We start from the raw sequence: 16,664 nt of genomic DNA on the forward strand, positions 1-16,664 counted from the left end.
AAATCCCATGAAAGAATTAGAAGAATATGATCTGGCTTTCCTGTTACATCTAATGAAATTAGAAACAGTATTCCCAGTAGCTGCTTTATTCAAGTCATTAAAAATACAAGCCCGAATAACAAAATCACTGAAATATCACCCCACAATTGCTTCCCACCACAAAGTTGTTGCTAAGATTAATTACCGACTGACTATAACAAAAAATAGAGATCCAACTTCTAACTACACAGATAAGTTTAGATTGTGTTGACCTCTAACAACCATGTGTTTTCCTGTACAAAAGAGCAGGGGTGCTTGTACACAAATAATGCAAAAATCAGCAGAACAAGTCTTGTTTTCTCTTTAGGTTTGTTCCACTTCTGTCTTAGCAGAGTTTGTAGACAGGAACAGGATTGTAGGAAACCCAATCTATCAGTGCAAGAGGACCAGCTACTTACTAGTTGAAACTGAGGAATATTTGGAAGCTGACTCAGCATAGCAATCTGTTGAGGAGATATATTGAAAAGACCTGGGTTCAAGCCACCGTTGGGAAACTGCTTGAGCACGGAGGCAGAAACCTGTGCAGAAATCAATTCAAACAGCTAAGATTCAACATATACAAAATGGCTCAACAAAAAACGCATTGTTATGATAAAGAAAGTTGGGGAGGAGGTATTTGTGAAAAGGGTCAAGTATGGCATATACTCAAGTTTGCATGATATTTTAGGAAAGCCACTAGATTTCATTTTAACTGGCACCTTACACATCCATAAATGAAGAGGTTACTGCAGTTCTTTGAGATGTGTGTCCCGATGGTTGCTCTACTTCAGGTATGCATGTGCCTCTCGAGCCCTTGATCAGAGATTTTCACTTAACAGTGTCCTTTGGGCCTGCGCATGCGCCCTATGCCTGCGCATGCTGGATACCAAGGCTACATCGGCATTTGCAGGCAAACCGCCCTCAGTTCCTTCTTCAAGCAAACGACTAGATGATCATAATGGTCCCTTCTGACCTTAAAGTCTATGAGTCTCCTAAAGAACAGTCTGAAGCAGGGGGAAGGCGGCCAGTAGTGGAGCACCCATAGAGACAAACATCTTGAAGAACCACAGTTACTGCACAAAGTGAGTAACCTCTTCTTTTAGTATATATGCACTGAAACCATGTAGCAGCCCTGCATATTTCAGATACTGATACATTCTTCAGTAATGCCATAGATGTTGCCTCTAATCTGGTTGAATGTGCTATCTCCCTTTGGGGGGGGGGGGGAGGAGAGAATGAACGCCCACAGCATCATAACATGCGATAATACATCCAGATATCCATCTCAGTAGCTCTGAGTAGAGATCTAGGACCCCTTGGATCTATCTGTGAAGGAAATGAAGAGCCTAAGTAACTTCCTAAATTGCTGGGTCCTACCTAACATCCAGCATATATAAATAGGATTCCAGGAGAGAACTACGGGGCTTTGGGAAAAACACTGGTAGATGAATGGATTGATTAACATGGAACTCTGACAGATCCTTAGCTAAGAATTTAGGGTGTGGATGTAAAGAAACCTTGTCCTTAAAGAATACTGTAAAGGTGTGGGGGGGAGAGGGGGGAGGAGAATTTGCCATCAAGGCTCCAATCTTTCCAACCTATGGGTTGACGTGATGGCTACTAAAAAGGCTGTCTTCATAAATAAATGTAACAGAGAACAGGCTGCCATTGGTTTGAATGGAGGTCTCATAAGGTAACTGAGTAGCAGGTTGAGGTACCAGGTTGGGGTAGGGTTCCTAATCTGTGAACAGATATTCCCCAAACCCTTAATAAACCTAGACAATACCAGATGAGCAAATATAGGGAATCCTACCAGAGGATGAAAGCCTGATATTGCGGCCAAATGAATCTTAATTGAACTAACTGATAACCCCGATTTTTTTAGATCCAACAGAGAATCCAGGATGATTGAAAGTGGCACCGAATCAGGCAGGAGACAGCAATGACAATACCAATGGAAGAATCTCTTCCATTTCTGCAGGTTAAGTAATGTGGGTTGATCTTTTTCTGCTATTCAGTAACACCTGTGGTACTTCCACAGAGCAGGAGGAATCTAGTCCCATGAATCATTGAGGAGCCATGTCCTGAGGCGCAGAACCGCTAGGATGGAATGAAGCACAAAACACTCATCCTGTGACAGGAGATGAGGAATGGTCAGGAGCTCGAATGACGTCTGGACACAGGTGAAGCAAGTAATGGTTCCAAGCTTGTTTTGGCCAGTTTGGCACTATAAGGATAACTCTGGCTCTGTCCTGTCAGCTTGTTCATCATCATCACCCTCTGTATCAGCACCATTAGAGGAAACACATAGTACGAAACCCTTTTCCAAGATAGAAGACAGACATCTCCCAAGAAGTGGTGGCCCAGACCGCCTCTTGAGCTAAAAAGAGGGCACTTCCTGTTCCTGGAGATGGCAAAGAGATATACCTTTTGCAGTTGTCCTTTTCAGGAATATGCTGTGGAGAATCTGAGTGTCTAGCTCCCATTTGCAATCCTGTGAGAAGTGTCTACTGAGGACATCAGGTGTGGTGTTCTGAATACCTGGGAGAAAGAGCACTGAAATTTGGATCTTACAAGCTATGCACTAATTCCATGGTTTCATGGCTTCAGCGCACAGGGAGGGGAATCTTGCTCCTCCCTGCTTGTTGATATAGAACATGCAGGATACAATGTCCATCATGACCCTGATTGATTTGTCCCTGATGAGAGGTAAGAAATGAAGGCAAGCGTTTCGGACAGCACAGGCTGATGTGGAGACTTGTTTCTTGGGTTGTCCATCTGCCCTGAGTCATGAGGGTACTGAGGTGGTTTCCCCATTCCAACAGTGATTGCACCTGTTGTTAAAGCCACTGGTGGGATTAGTCGACAGAAAGGAATGCCTTCTCAGACACTGAGCTGATCCTTCCACCAGTCTAAGGAGTACCTCGCTTGTAGAACTGTCACCTGTCTGTCCAAATTGTTCTGACTGAAGAATAGATCATTCTGAGCCAACACTGAAAGCAGCAGAGATGTAGCCTTGTGTGATTGGTCACAATGGTGGAAGCTGCCATATGTTCCTGGAACTGAAGACAGTTCCTTATTTTGGTTCCCCTGAACTGCCTGTACCAGAACTGACAAGGTTCAGGGAAGGTAGGCAGTCAGCAAGTCCAAATATGCCTCTATAAACTGTATCTTCTGTACAGGAGCTAATGTGAAGCTTTTTACATTCGGCTGCAGACCCAACTCCTGGAAGAGAGCAAGGGCCATTTAAGAGGAAGATAGCACTGTTTTGTAGGAATGGCCCTTGAATAGCTAGATATTGAGGTACAGGAAGACTAGGATCGCTTCTTGTCAGAGGTAAGCAGCCACTACTGCCAGGACTTTTGAGAACACTGCTGGGGCCAAGGAAAGATAGAAGGGAAGAATCAGTATTGGAAATGATCGTGGCCTATAGTGAAGTGTAGGTATTTCCTGTATGACAGAAGTAGTTCTATGGAAATAGGCACCATCTAGTCACCATCCTGAACTTTTGAGACTTTATGAACTTGTTTAGAAGTCTTGGATCGAAGATCAGTCGCCACCCTCCGTCTTTCTTTGGGACAAGGAAATCCTTCAGGTAAAATCCCTTGCCCTTGTGAGGAGGAGGAGGAACCAGGTCTATTGCTCCTAATTGAAGGACAGAGTTCACTTCTTGTCTCAATGAAAGCTCTTGAGAGGAGTCCCTGAAGAGGCATGGGGAAGAGGCCTGGAAAAGAGAGAGTGATGTAAAATGGATGGTATAACCCAATGTTATGACCTACTTGTCTGTACCGATCTGCCTCCAAGCATGTTGGCAACAGGCAAGGAGGTCTCCAATGGGGAGTGGAGGTGGAAGAGATGGGTTAATGGGCACAGGTGTAAATCCAGAGGTGAGGGAAGATTCGAACCCTTGACCAACCCATCAAAACTGTTGCCTTGAAGATAGCTGGGTGGTCATGGAGAGTAGGTGGGCAGCCCTCTTTCTGTGAAATCTCGCTCTCTTTCTGGGGGGCACGGTGGATTTATGGAACTTGGAATACTGAGTAAGATGTGATCTCTGGGCAGTCTTTGACCTACTAAACCTTTTCTTATTCAAATGTCTATATATGCTCAGAGATTGTATAACAGCCTAAGAGGTCTTTTAGGGTGTGCAAGGACTCCTGTGGTTTCCGAGAACAGTTTACCACCATCGAAGGGGAGGTCATCCACAGTGTTCTGTACTTCTCTTGGAAACACTGGGAGATGGAGCCATGATTCCCTGAGCATGACAACCGCCATGGAGATGGACCTGGCATCAGTGTCACCGCAGCATGTAAGGCCACGGATGGTGGTAGAGGCATAACCGCCTCATCCGGAGATGAGGATGAATTGTGTGTATGGGGGTGGCCTCCTTATCCGCCCTAGCTTCCTGCTCCTCCAATGTCTCCTCCTGTGGGAGGGCCGGTTGGGGAGGAGAGGACTGTATAACTCTGGCCTACGAATGAGACAGTACCAGTGGTCTGGCAAATTGCTATCAATAGGTAGCCCAGGAGTCCCAGTGTGGCCATTAAGGGGGCCCATACAGAAGTGGAGGTAGCATGCAGGGTTGGTTCCACCACCCTTGATAATGAACCTGATGTTCCCTATGACTTTCAGAGAATGAGTTCTTTAAGAGAACCCCAAACAGAAACAGAGGAGACCAACTGGAACTCTCTTTAATTCTCCTCCATCTCATCCAAAGGAGGAGCACCCGCAGAAAAAGGTGGACAGTCCTGCAGTACTAGAAGATTGTAGTCCAGAGATCAGAGTCTTGGTACCAAGAGATGTTCAGTACCCGTGAAGGGCGGGGACTCTAGTTCATCTGTTATCAAGAGGTCTTCAGTACATCTGAACTCCTGTGACACCAAAGACAGGATCGGTACCAATGTGTTAGCCGAGGCCAAAGTCGCCAAAGCAGACAGCACTGCTGACGGTGGGCATACTGAAGTAGAGGCCAATGTATCTGAGGACCACTGCTTGCTTGGTGCCGAGGGTGCTGCATGCCTGGGTACCAATGGCTGGGCTGACCTCAACAGTACTAGTCGCAAATATCTATGCTTGTCCTCCAAGCTGGTAGAAAGTACCATGGCCCTATCGGAGCTGTGTCTCTCCTTCGTGCTCCAGGACTTTATGGCTCCACCAGTATTGGAGGAGGAGGCCTTCGATTCAATTGTATTGAGTGGAGAGGTCAAGACTCTGGGGACTGTAGATCTTGTCGGGTACCTGGACTTTTTCGGAGTTGGCTTGTTAAGGTGAGAGGCCTCACTTCTTTTTTCTGGAAGCCTTCCTTGAAGCCTGCAAAGTCTTCCCTTTCTTAAGGGAAGCTTGCACCAAAGTAAAAGAGGCACTGGATCTGTCCAGAGACTCATGTAATGGGGGAGCCTTCTTGAACTGACTCAGAAGCTGGCTAAAGGGAGTGTTCCATCATTAGCAGTGAGTTTAATCTCCTGTTTTTTCTTGCTCTGGACTTCAGGGAAAGGCAGAATTTGCACTTCTGGGAGACGTGGGACTTCCCCAAGCAATGGACACATTAAAATAGAGTGGCCATCAGCAGGTTTTGACGTTGCCACTCCTAGAGAGCCAGACATGTCCTGGCAGGAAAAAAAATAAGTCTCCCCGGGGAAAGAGTGGAGTAAAACAATCCTCTCACTACTTATTTAACTATAATTACACTAACACTACAAAAACTATCTTAATCGCTATAGAAATATTAGAAAAGCCGATACACGCTCACGGCAGACATGCTAGGGTTCTGTTTCAGGCCAATGTGGTTGAGAAGGAACTGAGGGCGGTTCATCTGTGTACCCCTATATAGCCTCAGTATCCAGTACTAGGAGTCACAGGGCACATGCGTGGGCTGAATGGACGTTGTTAACTGAAAATTTCCCACCAAGAGCTTGAGAGACGCATGAACACCTGAAGTGGAACACCAAAAGGGATGTTACTCGAAGTAGTAGTAAACTTCTGGCTTGAACAGAATACATAATTCAGGTAACTGACAATATGTAACACTACACACACCCAATAGGAAGGTATGTTTTGAAGACTGCATTAAACTGGAAACCTTTGCACATGTGTAACCAACCAGGAACCATGACACTGTATCATCACATTGAACTCCAACAACTGAGTACATCTGGGTTGGGGTTTTTGACATGTAAAAAGGAAAAGGAGTTGAGGTTGGCATGAGAGCCAATAACTTTGTGCCTGGTGCCAAGAGTTCACTTCCCTATCTATGGGAGATCTCCATCTCCTCCACAGCATTCAAAGTTTCCAAAAAGCCTTAACAGAGCCCAAAGCAAAGGGAACAAAGGAGATGTGCATGTTTGGTAAGCTTGAGCCCTGAGAAATCCGGGCTATGAGTAAACTGCCCAGTTTTCTTCCTCAAGTCCAGTCCTTCACTGAACCACACACTCAGGAGGCTGGAAAGCATGGTTGAAGAAGAGAGAAATTTTTCATACTTAGGTTAAAAGGTTTGGCTGATCTTGTATCTCACATTAACTGGCCAAGATTAAGAAGGCCCTACACTTGACTCAATGGCATTTCTCAGTGTGGATGTAATGAGAACTTTTGAATGCCGCATTTGATCAATTTCAAAATTTCAAGAAATGTTCTAGGCATTAGTGGCCAGAACCTTATTGATTTTGGGGAAAATTGGAAAACCAAAAGGGGCAAAAAGGGGAAGGTGGTGGGAGAGAGACACGAGTACTTTAGTTAGTACAGCCACTGTTTCAAGCACTTCTGCAACTATTATACTTCAAACTGATTAATGGCACTCATTAATCCCTCCCAGCATTATAATACATCTCATCTCTGCTTATCTTCCCACTAGACTGTAACATATTCATGACCTCAATGACTTGTTTATCAGTTAGGAAGATGGTGGGTGGCATAGGAGGAATGGGGGCATGCACCCAGCCCAGACATGGGGAGAGGGGAGAATGGAGGAACCTGGTATGGGGGAAGAGGGAAAGAGGGCAAACAACATCGAGTGAGGGGCGACTGGGGGGAGGCTTTAGTATAAGGGGAAGGTGGGAATGGAAGCAGACAGAGCTCCTGGCATGCACAGGAAAAGGGTAGTAAGGGTTGTACTGAACCCCTGCCATGGGGAGAGAATGGCAGAGACTGATATGGGGGAAGAGGGAAAGTGGGGCGCACACAGAGCCCCTGACATGGGGGGAAGGAGAGGATGAGGGCACACATGGAACACCTGGTAAGAGGAAGACTGGGGAACCCTGGTATGGGGGCACGTAGAACCCCCTAAGGGGGAAACTGGGAAGAGTTGTAGGGAGTCCTGAAATAGAGGAGTTTGAGAAGGTGGCAAATAGGAAGCTTCTGGGAGAGAGGGGATGAGGAGGGACGCAAGGAGGCCTTGGTGCATGCAATAAGCTCAGCCTACACAAACTATGAAGTGTGCATCCCTCTAGTAGCAATTTTTTTTTTTAATCATCTTGCAAAGAATCAGTATGGAACTTAGGACTTATGAGCTTACACTGAAGATTTAAAAAAAAGGGCAGTAAACATTCTCACACTGAGCTCCCATTGGAATGTAAGAAAGAAGGATTCCAGTCTGCAAAGCACTGAAATCCCAAATCACAATGGAAAATTTCAAACAAAATCTAAGGGTTCCACTAGTAAAATATGTCAGGTCCACACCAAGTATGCATGTGAAAAGCCTTAAAACATGTACTGTAAATCCTGTAAGCCTTATACCGTGTAAGAAACCAGAAATGTTAAACTACTTACCTGGGGGGAAAGAAACTGGGGAGGCACTTGTGCCCGGATATTGGGGGAAGGGTTTAGTGGCTGCACTGGTGTGTGCATGCCCCTCGATTGTGCTGTGCTGTTTCCAAATAAACCATGATTGCCAGCCTATAAAATTAAAATAATGGTGAGTCAGTAAAAATTTTAATCCCTTAGGCTAATGGATTTGTGTGTGCTGTTGGCTGTTTACTAAGAGTATCGCAAGAATATTTCACTACAGAGAATACCCTCACGCCTGATTATTCAGACGATACCAACCTCAATCCGCTTTATCCCCCCTAAGTCTCTTTATAAACTGAAGTTTTTGAAATACAGCCTCTTCCTCCACATGTACATTGTACTTTTCATCCAAGGATCTCAATACACCAGTGGTCTCCAGCCTTTTTATGCACAAGATCACTTTTTGAATTTAAGATCAACCCAGGATCTACCCCGCCCCATTCACTCCATTCCCCCCTCCCTCCGTCGCTCGCTCTCCCCCACCCTCATTCACTGGCCTGGGGAAGAGGGTTGAGGTGTGGGAGGGGGTGCAGGCTCTGGGCTGGGGTCGAGGGGTTCAGGGTACGGGAGGGGGCTCAGGCTTGAGCCTGGGGCAGGAGGTTGGGGTGCAGGAGGAGGTATGGGGCATGGGCTCTGGGAGGGAGTTTGGGTGTAGGAGGGGGCTCTGGGCTGGGGCAGAGTGTTGGGGTGTGGGAGGGTGTGAGGGGTACAAGCTCTGGGAAGAAGTTTGGGTGTGGGCTCAGGGCTGGGTCGGGGGGGGGGGGGTTGGGATGCGGGAGGGGGTGCGGGATCTGGGAGGGAGTTTGGGTGCAGGATCCAGCCAGGAGGTGGTTACCACAGGCAGCTCCCAGTCAGCGGCGTAACAGGGCTAAGGCAGGCTCCCTGCCTGCCCTGGTCCCACACTACTCCCAGAAGCGACTGGCATGTCTCTGCGGCCCCTGCCTTAGCCCCACTGCGCCACCAGACTTTTAGCAGCCGGAGATCACAAGCAACTGGCAGAGGGTCCAGGATCGACCAGTCGATCGCGATCAACCGGTTGGTGACCACTGCTTTACACAGTTGGTTAAAGTTGAGTATCCCATTTTACAAATATGAAAGTGAGGCTCAGAGAAAACAAATAGTATGTCCTAGAACATTCTCCTACTTAAAAGTTGATAAGCAGTATTTTGTCACTTAGTCGTCTTGGCTATTGCATTATGAAAGATCTGAGACAGAGTTGGTTGAAGATTCAGGAACCAGTTGTCACTAAAACCAAGTATGTCTATTGCTTATATAACCTACAGGCCTTTAGCTGTCCACCATTGCCTTAAAATAATTAAAGCTGGTCAAATTTTTCATCTGAAAAGTTACTTTGACCAAAAAATGGCCTTTTTTCCCCTACATGAAAATGGTCATGGAAAATTAGTTTCTTTTGAATTTTTCTGTGATGTGTTTGTGCTTTTGGTTTTAATGAAAAAAACAAAAACAAACAAACCTTTTAAATTAAAAAAAATTATAACCATTGGTTCACAGATGCATAGTTGCTCCCCTCATGTGCCGAACTGAGGGCATAAATGAGGCACAGACCAAAGCCTCTCCAGTTCCTTCCCTTACCACAAATCATATAGGATCCAAAGCAGACGGAAAGGATGGTGGGTAGTGGAATACAGATAGGGACCATACAACTAGAAGAACCACCAGTTACAGGTAAGTAACTTCCATTTCTTCTTCGAGTGCTGGTCCCTATCCGTATTTTATATGTGGGTGATTAGTAAGCAGCAGTCAAAGAAGAGGAGGGTGTGAGGATGCAGCTGGTATAGATCAGGGGTTGGCAACCTTTCAGAAGTGGTGTGCCGAGTCTTCATTTATTCACTCTGATTTAAGGTTTTGCATGCAAGTCATACATTTTAACGTTTTTGGAAGGTCTCTTTCTATAAGTCTATAATATATAAATAAACTATTGTTGTATGTAAAGTAAATAAGGTTTTTAAAATGTTTAAGAAGCTTCATTTAAAATTAAATTAAAATGCAGAGCCCCCTGGACCGGTGGCCAGGACCCAGGCAATGTGAGTGCCACTGAAAATCAGCTCGCACGCCGCCTTCGGCACGTGTGCCATAGGTTGCCTACCCCTGGTATAGATGACTAACACTGCTGTCCCCACAGCTCCATCTGCTGAGGAAGCCTGAACCAGGGTGTAATGCTTTGTAAAGGTGTGGATGGAGATCCAGGTACCTGCCTTACAAATGTCCACTACTGGTAAGAAATGCCATTGAGGTTGCCTGTGCTCCCATAGAGCAGGCCCTCACCAAGTCCTGGGGAGGAATATGTGTTAGCTGATAACACAATGATACTTCCAGAGATCCACTCAGTGTCTCTCTGGGCTGATAATGCTTGTCCTCATGATCGTTCTGCTACAGAAACAAATAGTCTCTGTGTTTTCCTAATTGGTTTTGTTCTTTGCAGATAAAAGGCCATGACCTGTCTGACACTGAGAGACTGCGGCCTCTCTTTCTCATTGGAAACATGAGGCTTAGGGAAGAACACTGGTAAGTGAATAGGTTGGGTCATATGGAACTCTGAAATTACCTTGGGGATGAATATCTGGTGGAGATGAAAGAAGGCCTTTTCTCTATAAAATATGATGTACGGCGATTCTGTCACAAGTGTTCCAAGTGTGATGGCAACTACGATTAGGTAATTTTCATGGAACATGTGGCCATTGGTTTGAAACGCAGTCTGATAAGAGATCATAGTACCAAGTTGAGATCCCATTGTGGTGCGCGTTTCATCACTGGCAGGAAGGTCCTAATGAGGCCTTTCAAGAATCAAATTATGGTAGGGTGAGTAAAGATAGAGCAGCCTTCCATCAGAGGATGAAAGGCATTGATTGCTGACTTTTAATGTGCCGGTAGGGACAGGAGATAGTCTAAAATGACACGGACACCTACTGATTCTGGTGATAACTGATTCTGTTGTGAGCAGGTAGAGAAATGCCTCCATTTAGCTAAATAGCATTTTCTAGTGGAGGTTTTTCCATTGTAACGGATGATAGTTCAGATGGCCTCTGAACATGAACGTTCTAGGTCTCATGCCCATCCAAATGCTAGGCTGTGAGTGAAGAGGCTCTGGGTTGGGATGTCTGATCCTGCCCTGGTCCTAGTTAACAGATCCAGAAAGGGTCAAATAGAGATGGGAGAACAGGGGATGACATTGTAGTAGGTCTGGAAACCAAAACTGCCTATATCATTTGTTGTCAAGTATCAGAGGTGTAGCTGTGTTAGTCTGGATCTGTAAAAAGCGACAAAGAGTCCTGTGGCACCTTAAAGAACAACAGACATATTGGAGCATAAGCTTTCATGGGTGAATACCCACTTCGTCAGACGCAGCTTATGCTCCAATACATGTGTTAGTCTATAAGGTGCCACAGGACTCTTCGTCGCTATATCATTTGGGTGTGATAAGGGATAACCCTGGCCTGTCAAGGTGAATTTTGCAGAGAACCTATGGTAGCTGAGCATTGGAAGGGAATATGTACCTCAGATGGTCCACCCAGAACAACAGAAAGGCATCATGCCTGAAGTCTCGGCCTAATGCTGCTCTGGAGCAGTAGAGATTGAAATTCTTGTTTGTTTGGGAGGTGAACAAGCCACAAGATAACATTGCTCAGTGGGTGAAGATTTTGGTTATGACACAATTGCATATTTCCCATTCACGGTCTATGGCAAAGTGCTTGCTCAGAATGTCTGGCAGAGTATTCTGCACACCTGATGTGTAGGTTTCTAAGAGTATGATGTGGTTCTTGATGCACCAGTTCCATAATTCATTGTCTCTATTCACCCTGTTTATATAAGAGACAGTCGTCATGTGGTCACGCATTATCTGGATGTGGCAGGATCATGTGAGGGAGAGGTATTTGTTGCAGGTTAGGTGAACTGCTCTAATCTCCAGCAGATTGATATGCATTCTGGCCTCCCGTGGGCACCACGTGCCTTTTGCAGTGTGACTGTCCGTATGTGCTCCCCATCCTATGAGGGACGCATCAAGGATGGGTGGAAGAAAGGGGACTCCTGCTCACACCTGGTCCAGTTTCGTCCACCACTGAGAGAGGATCTGACTTTCAGTGGGATTGTTACCTGGTATTCATGTTGTCCTTGTCTGGTGAGCAGACAGACTGAAGCCAGGCCTGCAAATAACAAATGTGGAGTCTGGCAAATGGCACTATGTACGTGTATGCAGCCATGTGGCTTAGAAGGGAAAGGCAGACCATGATTGTGGTGCAAGGTCTGAGGGTTACTTGGTTTATCAAGTTATTCGTAACCTGAAATTTGTCTATAGGGTGGTTGGCTTTTTCTGAGGATATATCCAGGGTTGCTCCTATGAAATCTATAGTCCTTGTGGGAGTCAAAGTGCTTGTTTACACAGACCTCCAGAAATGTCAGAAAGTGGAGTAAGAATAAGACTATTGATTGGACCTTCTGGCTTGATCTGCCCATTAGCAGCCAGTCGTGCAGATACAGGAAGATAGTGTAGCCATCATGTCTCATCTGGGCCGCCACCACACAGAAGATTTTTGTGAAGGCCTGAGTGCCATCACCAGCCTGAATGGAAGTACTCTGAATTGTTATTTCTCTTGTCCTAACAATGAACTGAAGAAATCTTCTGTGGGACTGGTGAATATCTACCTAAAAGCAAGCATCTTTCTTATCAAGGACCACAAACCATCTCTTATCCTACAGGGAGGGAATTATTTTTGATTGTGCATAAAGGCGTATAGTTGGCATACATCAAGAATTGGTCCCTATCCTCAATTTTTCTTGGAAATTATGAAATATAGGAACTAGAATCCCCCCTCAATGCTGAGGTGGCATCTGCTCTATAACCCCTTTTTGGAGGAGAGAGTTCACATCCTGATGAAGGATCTCCTCGTGAGAGTGGTCCCTGAGAAGGGGGTTTTTGTGGTGGGAGGTGAGATCAACTCAACTGGGTAGTTGGATTGAATGATCTCTAGTATCCACTTGTCTGTTATTACCTTCCAGTTGTCTGTGACGTAGGTAAGGCAGCCACCAAAGATTTGGGGGGTGGGGAGGGGCAATGTGGCATGGCATCAGTATCAATATGCAGTCCTTGAGCATCAGATCACAAGAAACCCTTGGACGATGGGCAGGACTGGGCAGCAGTCAGAGGTGGAGGAAGCGGTGCATCTGAGTCTTTGAACCCTCTGTTGTTTTGCATGGTGGTTCATACGGGTGCTGGTGATAAAATGCTGGGGGGATGGGAAGATATTTGGGCCTATTGGTTTGCTTGTGGTGTTTCTTCTTCAGAGCTGGGGTGTAAATGCCCAGGAGTGGAGAGTTGTCCTGGAGTCCTTAAGAGAGTGTAGTGACTGGTCAGTATTCTCACTGAAGAGATTAGACTCACCAAAGGGAAAATTCTCAAAGGTATTCTGAACCTCCCTGGGGAACCCCGAAGAGTGCAGCCACGATTCATGCCTCATGACTACAGCTGTGGTAACGGTTTTAGACCAAGTGTCAGCTGAGTTCACTGCTGCTTGAAGTGAAGTCTTAGCCACCAGCCTGCCTTCATCAATGAGATCTTGGATCGGAGTCCTGTCTTTCTCAGGATGTTTGTATCTAAATTACAGAATTTTGGAATAATTTAGGAAATCATACTCTCCTAACAATGCCTGGTAGCTAGCAACTTTGAATTAGAGACTAGCTGGTGAAAATACTTTCCTCCTCAAGAGGTCAATGCATTTAGCGCCCTTGTCAGTTAGAGTAGACTTGGGGTGCTGTGACCTGGACCTCTCTATAGCTGCCTGTATCACTAAGGAGTTGGGCTGTGGATGGATAAATAAAAAACTGCCCATTTAGTTGGCACAGAATATTGTTTTTCAGCCCTCAAGGATAGGGGCACAGGTGGCAGGGACATGCCACACAGATCTGGAGGGTTCCAAAATGGCCTTGTTGACTGGGAGGGCCACCTTATTAGGGTCAGAAGGTTGAAGGATGTCTGATTGGACCATGCTCTGTGTCCTGGACCTCCTCAAGAGGTATCTTGAGCTTGGTTGCTACCCTCTGTAACAGCTCCTGGTACTGCCTGTGGTCATCAGGCAGGGAAGGGAGGAGGCCTCATCAGGTGAGGAGGATGACACATCCATTGGGACCAGCAGATCCAGCTTGACTTCTTACTTCACAAACTCCAAAGGAGCTGGTTGGTATCAGCTGGGAGAAAAGGGTCAGTGGGATTCTTGCACAAATCTAGGATATTTGTTATATGGGGCACAGTATGGCCAGTAGAAAGGGTCAACTGGTTGAGGGGATGGGAGCAAGAAATAGGGTATCAATAGTCCCCTGGGTAGCCATATCCAGGTCAGCTCCAAGGCCTCCGTCTGGACATGTTTCCCTTGTGGAGGAGGGTATAGGGAGGCTCATATGGAGCATCAGGCTCATATGGCGCATTCACTCTGAAAAGGCAGGGTCCTGCTCTACTGGAAGCACTAGTGGGGAGGATATTCCAACTTGTGGACGCAGCATGGGAGGATCCTCTTCCCCTCAAGGTGGGTTCTTCGGGTATAGAAATGTCTGTAAGAAGGACTTGGCCCAATAGAAGAGGAGACTGTGAACAGGGCGGAATGAAAATATCCTCCAGTGACATAAAGATGGCCATCCTTCTTGGAGTTAGAGAAGATCCTGACGTGGGAACTGATAGATCTGCAGTGTCCAACAGTCTGCTACTCAGAGGATCCCATATGGGGCGACAGGTGCCAATCTTTTGGTCTGTGGGATGAAGCCAGAATCATAGCCGCGGACACAGAGAATTCCAACTCAGATGATCTGACAGTAAGAATGAATGGAACTGCAAATACTTGCTACAAATCTCTGGAGTACATGTGCACCCATGTGTGGAATACACACAGAGACCAGCACTCAAAGAACAAAAATTCAGTGTTTTTTTTTTTTTTTTTTTTAAAGAATATTTTTCATTTTTCAAAAATGTTCATGGAAAATACTTACCATTTTCTGACCAGCTTCACTAATAATTAATACACCACTACCCCGATATAATGCGACCCGATATAACACGAATTTGGATATAACACGGTAAAGCAGTGCTCCGGGGGGACGGGGCTGCGCACTCCGGCGGATCAAAGCAAGTTCGATATAACACGGTTTCACCTATAACGCAGTAAGATTTTTTGGCTCCCGAGGACCGCGTTATATCGGGGTAGAGGTGTAGTTACTAACTAGGAATCAGTCTCCTTCTATCCTTTTATTCTTGCAGAGTCTTTTAAAAAAAATAAGTTTAACTCCTTTAAACATATTTCCACATATAAGTCACTGAATAAAACCTGGGTAAAAAAAGTCCAAGATAAATTTGAAGCAAACCACTCTTAAAATGAAAGTCTAGAAGATCATTCTGTGTTGCAGGCAATAAGAGGCCAACAAAACAAACAAAATATATACTGGACAATAGGAAGGAAGGTGGATTTTTGAAGGCTAGCATATCTGAAACCTATGTTAATATACATTATACTGTGTAGTCAGTGATCAATAAATCTTGTAAGAAAACCAGCTGACCAGAATTAAGCCTACGTTGCAGCCACGTAGTAATAAATCTGAGAAGGTGGCCTCCTTACTTGTCTAGCAGCGAAGTTTTGGGGGTTGAGCCCTGAGCCGATTGCCCCAAGGCTGACGTTGGGTAGTGTGGAACCAGAGGGAGACAGCTTGTAGCTGGGAGAAGGGGAGAAGGGAGAGCAGGGAGCCTCATCCCCAAGGCACCCGTCTTGATTGGAGAAAGGCAAAGTCAGCTGAAGCAGTAGTTAGCCAATCAGCAGGAGTTGGTTAGTGAAGCAACAGAATGCAAAAGGAGAGAAAGAAGGACTGTGAGTGATCAGGAATAAGCAAAGGTAGTTTGTAATAGCAATTACATGGGCAAACTTCTGACTCAGTTTAACTGCTGGCATTTGGAGATTTTTGGTTAAGGAGCCATGTCAACAACTTCTGTAGAGGTGAAGGTATTTTTAAAAAAACCTCTTAGATGCATAGAAAAATTCTTTCTTTACTAATTTTGTCCTTCTCTGATAGTGATTATTTCCACTAAAGCAGTAGATACAGCTAGAATGAGTTCCTATTATTTACTTCTGTTTGCACACACCAATTTGTGTCCACAGTATGCACCTCTGCAAATGGTGTTCGTTAATTAGACCAGCAGAGGGAGTTCATAAAGCTGGTGTTTGGCCTGTTACCCCAAAATGGAATAGTTTAAAAATATGCACTTTTAAAAAAATGTTTATTGGACAGAGAATGCCCACAACATTTATATAACAATATTTTACCTGTTTCACATTTTATTGAATCAAATGAACTGCATTTAAAATAAACCTTTTGAATCCAGGGGACCCTCTCCAAATCATAATTTAAAGCAATTAATATTTGAAATCTAAAAAGGTTGACAGTGCCCATTTAAAACAGGTAAAGATATGAAAGAGATGCTACTGCAACATACAACAGATGTAGGGAAGCCAACAGTAAATGGACAAACACAGCACATGGGATAGTCTAATCTAGAAAGAATGCTTCAGATAACTTGCAGACATGAAAGCAGAAAGAAAAAGTCTTGGAAAATTGTGATTTTGTCTGTATATTTAGATTTAAATTTAGTTTTAGAGTGTAAGAGTATAGTCAGTAGCCAAACAGAAACAAGAACCATTATGATGCCCTCTTCGCTAAACTTTGCTGGCACCTGTTCAAAATGGACTTCTCCCTCCTCAGCTAAAGACTGAAGTAGTATTCAGAAATAATCTTTCTTCAGAGCTGTACCTATTACTCTCAGGACATCTCTAATATATTCATACATATCTTTAACCCATCTCAATTTTTCATCTTCG

At 45.1% G+C, this 16,664-nt stretch overlaps 1 protein-coding gene across 2 annotated transcripts in view; it reads right to left on the minus strand.

Annotated features, from left to right (window-relative positions):
• TNRC6B (trinucleotide repeat containing adaptor 6B) overlaps window positions 1–16,664 on the minus strand; it is a 221,655-nt gene that overhangs the window by 21,600 nt on the left and 183,391 nt on the right. For both annotated transcript variants that reach the window (XM_065423816.1, XM_065423807.1), the window contains 2 exons: window positions 7,780–7,905; window positions 438–557 (listed from right to left, as the gene is read on the minus strand). In XM_065423816.1, the coding sequence (XP_065279888.1) occupies window positions 438–557; window positions 7,780–7,905 (246 nt within the window). The remainder of the gene's footprint in view (window positions 1–437; window positions 558–7,779; window positions 7,906–16,664) is intronic.

The sequence above is a fragment of the Emys orbicularis genome, chromosome 1, assembly GCF_028017835.1.
Source record: "Emys orbicularis isolate rEmyOrb1 chromosome 1, rEmyOrb1.hap1, whole genome shotgun sequence".
Classification (NCBI taxonomy): domain Eukaryota; kingdom Metazoa; phylum Chordata; order Testudines; family Emydidae; genus Emys; species Emys orbicularis.